Source organism: Sinocyclocheilus anshuiensis, unplaced genomic scaffold (genome assembly GCF_001515605.1).
Source record: "Sinocyclocheilus anshuiensis isolate Anshui unplaced genomic scaffold, SAMN03320099.WGS_v1.1 scaffold413, whole genome shotgun sequence".
NCBI lineage: Eukaryota > Metazoa > Chordata > Actinopteri > Cypriniformes > Cyprinidae > Sinocyclocheilus > Sinocyclocheilus anshuiensis.
This window is the reverse complement of record NW_015536481.1, coordinates 1458482-1465390: the sequence shown is the minus strand read 5'-3', so window position 1 is coordinate 1465390 and position 6909 is coordinate 1458482. Positions and strand designations below refer to the sequence as shown.

The 6909-nt window shown below is 35.2% G+C and overlaps 1 protein-coding gene across 2 annotated transcripts in view; it reads left to right on the top strand.

Moving 5' to 3' along the window:
* Positions 1-637: 637 nt before the first annotated feature.
* Positions 638-6909, top strand: part of LOC107683639 (synaptotagmin-16-like) — a 22862-nt gene continuing 16590 nt past the window's right edge. For both annotated transcript variants that reach the window (XM_016479722.1, XM_016479729.1), the window contains exon 1: positions 638-891. In XM_016479722.1, the coding sequence (XP_016335208.1) occupies positions 879-891 (13 nt within the window). In that variant the 5' untranslated portion in view covers positions 638-878. The remainder of the gene's footprint in view (positions 892-6909) is intronic.

The following is a 6909-nucleotide window of genomic DNA, read 5'->3' as shown; positions in this document are numbered from 1 at the left end:
CTGAAGGAGAATGTCCGGCCATCTGTTCGTGACCTCAAGCTGAAGCGAACTTGGGTTCTGCAGCAGGACAATGATCCAAAACACACCAGCAAGTCCACCTCTGAATGGCTGAAGAAAAACAAAATGAAGACTTTGGAGTGGCCTAGTCAAAGTCCTGACCTGAATCCTATTGAGATGCTGTGGCATGACCTTAAAAAGGCGGTTCATGCTCGAAAACCCTCCAATGTGGCTGAATTACAACAATTCTGCATAGATGAGTGGACCAAAATTCCTCCACAGCGCTGTAACAGACTCATTGCAAGATATCGCAAATGCTTGATTGCAGTTGTTGCTGCTAAGAGTGGCCCAACCAGTTATTAGGTTTAGGGGGCAAACACTTTTTCACACAGGGCCATGCAGTTTTGGATTTTGTTTTCCCTTAATAATAAAAACCTTCATTTAAAAACTGCATGTTGTGTTCACTTGTGTTATCTTTGACTAATATTTAAATTAGTCTGATGATCTGAAACATTCAAGTGTGACAAACATAAAAAAAAATAAGAAATCAGGAAGGGGGCCAACACTTTTTCACACCACTGTAGTTGAGCTGATGAAGGTTCTAATCTAGAGGTCATTGCTGCAGAGCGTAGCGGGGCGCGCAGCGCGTTCTCGTCCTGATGCCCGCGTGCTCGTATGAGTTCTCGCCCGCGAGAGCAGCGTGTCCCGGTGGGCTTCTCCGCCGTTTCCAGCAGGTTTGTCGGGGACACAGGGGCTGAAACGTACAGTAGGGCCGGTCGCTAAGCCTCTTTGATTCCCCGGTGCTTTACTTATGAAGATATCGATAGATATTGATCGATAGGGCGGGTGACTGACGCCGCCTAGTTCAGTGCAACGCGAACATGGCATCAGATAGTAAGTATCGCGATTTTATAAAGCTTTGTATTCATTCCTGACCAAATATTGTCATACACGGTATCAGTTTGTTTATTAAAGCTCCTTGGCTGATTTTGCGGCAGGGCTCAGCGATGAATTGTGCCAGCATCATTCATATCATCTAGAGTTCATCTCCTCTACTGTACATGACATTATAACAACTGACATGTCATTCAAACGATTATAAACACGACTGGAGAATTTCATGCGAGGATTTATAGAATCCGTGTTCTGGCTTTTGCTAGTGTTGCTGGTTATTTCCTCACCTGCTGGTTGTTATTGCCTTTGAAAGTAGTTTTTTTTTTTACATTTTTATTATTATTTTTTAATTGTTCTAGTTTTAAAGCAGACATTGTGATGGCTTAAAACATTTTGATCATGTTTCTTCCAATACCTTTTTAAGTGTTAACAAATCTGTCCCCGATAAGTCATTACCATCACTCCGATCATTTTAGAGAACAATTTAGTTTTTCAAAAAGAAAAAAATGGTTGGCTTAAACTTTGAAGAAATATCGCTAATACATCTGATTAGATGTGTGTATAGCCTACTGAACCTGTTACTATGTTAGAATTTAAATTTAGAAATGCATTTGAATTTAGAAATTAAGTTAATTTTATTTTATTTTTACAAGCTCAAAGATAATAGCTATAACACACAATCAGAAATCCACATCAATACACTTACACTAAAATTCACTTTAAAGTTGTTCAAGGCCCTGATCTTTAATACAGAATATGTCATACATATTTTAGCACAGATGAAGCATAGTTTGAAGAAGCTTCATTTTTCAAGGTTGTCCGATACCTTCAGCTAACTGACGAATCGAATCGCATATCAGTCTCAGATGGCTGATTATGCAACTGTTTCTATGAAAGAAACCTTCAGAAAACAGGTTTGTTTGAAAGTCCTTCATTCTTCAAATCAACTTTGTTAGGTCTCCAATGGGAAATGAAGAACCAAAGTACTTAAAATAGTTCAATTAATAAATCATTAAAGAGATCTATAATGAAATGTACTGGTTTATTTTGCAGGGAGATCTCGGCCACACATAGGGAGTTTTTCACAAGGGTATTTTCTCCAAACTAAAATTTCAATATCATTATAATTTTATAATGGCTTCTGGTTAAACAAGTGCACACAATAAAACATCAGAAAAAAAGGCAGGCTACAGAACTGTCACTTTCAAAAGATACTAATATGTACACTTTAGATAGCCTACTAATATGTACCATTTAGGGGTAAATAAGAGTAAATAAGATAATATGTACCTCTTAGCTTTTGCACGTTAGGGTACCACACCAGTAACGTTACTTTTTTCTGAAAGTAAAGAGCCAATTATATAATGAAGGTAGATTTGAACTTGAACTGTGCTTTCAGTAGGCTTGTCATGTGTTGTATGTTTTTATGTTTTGTAATTTTATACAATCAAAAAAAATGTCAGTTTCTATTGGTCAACACAAGAGTTTTTAATCTTTTTTTAATTTATTTTTTTATTAAATTACAATGTTTACTTTTAATTTGGCTTGAAAACCATCAGATTATAATGCAAATTCTGATATGTTTAAGAGGATTACTTTTTTTACATTTGATAATAGTTTTTAAAAATCTGTTGTAAGCAGTTACAATATAAACAGCAGCTTTCCTTTGAGACAACTTACCCCATGTGACAACATGCTTCACTGTGTGAAATGATCTGCATGTTTTGTCCTAGGCAATAATGGTGGAAATGTTAATAGAGTTTGTAGTAACATCTCAAACTGAGAAATATTTACTGTCAAAACATGAGATTTGGTCTCCCATATTCCATAATGTTGGAGTTCACTTATAATAAATTGGTTCTCTTATTGATTTCTCCTCTGTGGTTGGAGACCTAATAAATATTTGAATAATAAATATTTTAATAATATATTTACCCTACTATTAATACATAGGCCTATTTTTTTTTATAACCAGGATGAGATTGTAACTTTTTGCCTGAAATGTGCAAATGATCCAATTTAATTTTGTATTTTTTTTATATTTTGCATTACTTCACTTTTATCTCTAATTACATTAGTTCTATTTTGATCTCTGATAGCTCAGATGAAAAAATGACCTACAACCTAATTAGTCTAATGGTTAAAGACTCTGGACCCAAGAGAGACCAGAATCCTGCCGCATTCCATTCTGCTCTTTACCTGTGTCTCAGTTCCCCACCTCTGCCTTTGTTAGAGTGTGACAGTGAGAGATGGAGGGACTTTATGAGCTCAGGTGTGTGTGTTTTGAAGGAGGAGACAGAAAAGCATTAATCTACATGTAAAACATGAAAAATGAGAGAGAGACCCTTCCCATCTTTAAAGGGATAGTTCACCCAAAAATGAAAATTCTGTCATTAATTACTCACCCTCATGTCATTCCAAACCTGTAAGACCTTCATTCATCTTCGGAACACAAATTAAGATATTTTTGATGAAATCCAAGAGCTTTCTGACCCTGCATAGACAGCAACACAACTGAAACATTCAAGGCCCAGAAAGGTAGTAAGGACATCGTTAAAATAGTCCATGTGACATCAGTGGTTCAACCGTAATGTTATGATGCTACAAGAATACTTTTTGTGCGTAAAGAAAACAAAAATAATTACTTTATTCAACAATTTCTTCTCAGTCTCCACTGCCATTCACCAGAGTACCACAACACATGGACTATTTTAACGATGTCCTTACTACCTTTCTGGGCCTTGAATGTTTCAGTTGCGTTGCTGTCTATGCAGGGTCAGAAAGCTCTCGGATCTCATCAAAAATATCTTCATCTGTGTTCCAAAGATGAACGAAGGTCTTACGGGTTTGGAACGGCATGAGGGTGAGTAATTAATGACACAATTTTCATTTTTGGGTGAACTATCCCTTAAAAAACATGATGCTCCAGCTTAAATTATACAATACCAATCCAGGATTCAAATAATTATAAGTCTTTAGTGTCTCAATGATCTACTTTTTGACCCATCTGTGATTTAGACTCAAGTTTTTTTATTATATGCTTCTGAGTGAGCTTAAGGGTACTACTAGCGCTTTGGGTCCAAGAAAAGCACATTATAAATAAAATGCATTATTATTATTATTATTATTATTATTATTTTGTATTGAAATGGTTTACAGGTATGATTTTCCAGCAGGTCCTAAGTAGGCTAGATTTTTTTCATGCACCTCAGAAATCAGCAATTACTTGACCATTCAAAAGTTTGGGGTTGGTAAGATTTTCTAATGTTTTTGAAAGAAGAGACTTATCCTTAAAATACAGTGAAAACCGTTATATTGTGAAATATTATTGTGATATAAAACTATTTTCTACTTTAATTTATTTTTAAAACGTAATGTATTCTGTGATGGCAAAGCTGAATTTTCAGTCATCACTCTAGTTTTCAGTGTCACATGATCCATCAGAAATCATTCTATGATGCTGATTTGACGATTTAGAATATAAACATTTCTTATCATTTTCACAGTTCAAATGGTTCTACTGCTTAATATTTTTATGGAAAGTGTTTTTCAGGATTTTTTGATGAATTTTTTTGATGAATAGAAAGTTCAGAATAAAAGAATATATGTAAAATATGTAAATAAACGCATATCTTTTGTATCATTGTGCCTTTATGTTTAGAGTATAGTGGATTTTCAGAGAGAGAAGCCTTCAGTTTTCAGTCAGGAAGGGTGTTAGAGCCTGACAGGAAGCTTACTGAAAAAATGGAGAGAGACGACATCCTGTACCGATTAACTAATGGCAAGCCCATAATGTTGGCTTTCAAATTTTTGAGCATTTAAAACAACTTAACTTTCAAAGGCTTTGTTAAGCACAACATTAAAAGTTTGTCTTGACGAACGTTCATATTTCCTTCTTCCATGTGTGTGCTCATGTGTACTATATTGTCTTAATGTAATTTAAAATCTATTAATTACATATATAAATTAATAAAACACAACAAACTTAAAATCTAGCTATTTAACTTTTCGAGTAATTGTTCCTTATTCTAAGCAGTTTTGTGATGCAGTTCATACAAATGGCCAGTAGATGGAGATGTTTTACTATTTTCAGGCATGGCAAGAACTTTATGGTGTTTGAAAAACAGTGTTTTGTTATTCCTTAGAGAGTTTGTCTCTTTCCATCTCCCCATATTTCGTTTTACATTTAGTTAACACAAGCAATGTTCGATTCACTTCTCATTCATTCTCAGAAAAAAAGGTACAATGTTGTGACTGGGGTGGTACCTTGAGGTACAAAATCTAAAAGGTACGTCTTTGTACCTTCTTTACCCCTAAATGGAAAGGAAAGGAAAGAAAATGAGGTGACGTGTGGCCAAGTATGGTGATCCATATTCGGAATTTGTGCTCTGCATTTCACCCGGAAAATGGTACATACCTTAATATTACATATTAGTACTTTAATACATGAAGGTTACCACCTCAGTGACAGTTTTGTACCATTTTTTTTTTCGGAGAGTGTCGAGTGTATATGAGTTTAATAAAAATGAGTTTAAATAATGGTATAGTGATGTTAAATAATATTTAGAGCTCGTCTGAACTCTGTGCACTCAAGAACAGAAAATCCATGGCAACATGAAATCGTGTGTTTATGTGAACAAAGCCATGCACAAATCACTTCTCACAGAATGCTTGAGTTGTTTCCAAGGAAACCATCCTGCTCATGCAGTACAGAGGTCCATGTGGGTGTGTGTGAATGTGTGTTTCTGTGCTTGCAAGGTCAGTGTGTTCTTGCTTGCACATGTAGAAGAGTGCAGAGAGCATGGCCAAGTGTTTGGATATGAAATTCACAGCCCTATGCAGCAGCGCATGTAATCCCACTTGAATCTTTAAAAAAAGTTCACCCAAAAACGCAAATTCTGTCATCATTTCACTCACCCTCATGTCGTTCCAAACATGTATGACTGACTTTCTCCTGAAAAACATGAAAGAAGATGTTTGGCAGAATGTTCATGCTGCTCTATGCAACAAAAGCGAGTGGAGGTTTACTCTTTTCTCATTCTTGTTTTTATAACCATATGTATCTCTGCTTATGTTTTTCACACTAGTTTGTGTGAATGTTAGTTGTGTTCATTGCAGCGACAACTGTGACTGTGCAATTGGCTTGTGTGTGTGTGGGTGCAGATGGTTCAGCATAATAGTGTTCAGCTTCAGCTTTTCATTCAACACACACATACAGTGGGTACGGAAAGTATTCAGACCCCCTTAAATTTTTCACTCTTTGTTATATTGCAGCCATTTGCTAAAATCATTTAAGTTAATTTTTTTTCCTCATTAATGTACACACAGCACCCCATATTGACAGAAAAACACAGAATTGTTGACATTTTTGCAGATTTATTAAAAAAGAAAAACTGAAGATTTTAGCAAATGGCTGCAATATAACAAAGAGTGAAAAATTTAAGGGGGTCTGAATACTTTCCGTACCCACTGTATGTAAACACTCTCAAACACACACTCAGGAGTGCCTGCCCTCTCAGATTCTGTGAAATATTCACTCTTATGCAACTTAATGGTCCATTTTACACTTGAAGTGTTCACTTCAAAGCACCTTTGATGAATATGTGCTGAATATGAGGCCATGGTTTCTCTCTGTCTGCTGCAGGGCTGTTCTCCACCAGGCAGAGATCAGTCTACAGTATAGTCAACAAATTCCCTTTTAATGAAAATATTGCAAATGTGAGCAACATGACTAATTAAACTTGTACATGTATAGACTGGCATTTGCAAATACATTTAGTTATGAACTCTTTTCTGTCGCAGCACATGTTTTGAGCAATGCTGTAATAATTTGCATTAAATTATAATTTTAGATCACTTTTATAACCCTTTTTAAGTAGGAAATCCAGCCTAGGAAGACATCTGTGTTCTTAGACTTCTTTGTGTATATTTTGTTATTTTTAAATTAATTAATTATTTAATAATACATCAATTATATGTATCAATTTTATACATTTCAATAATTTACATTCAATAGGG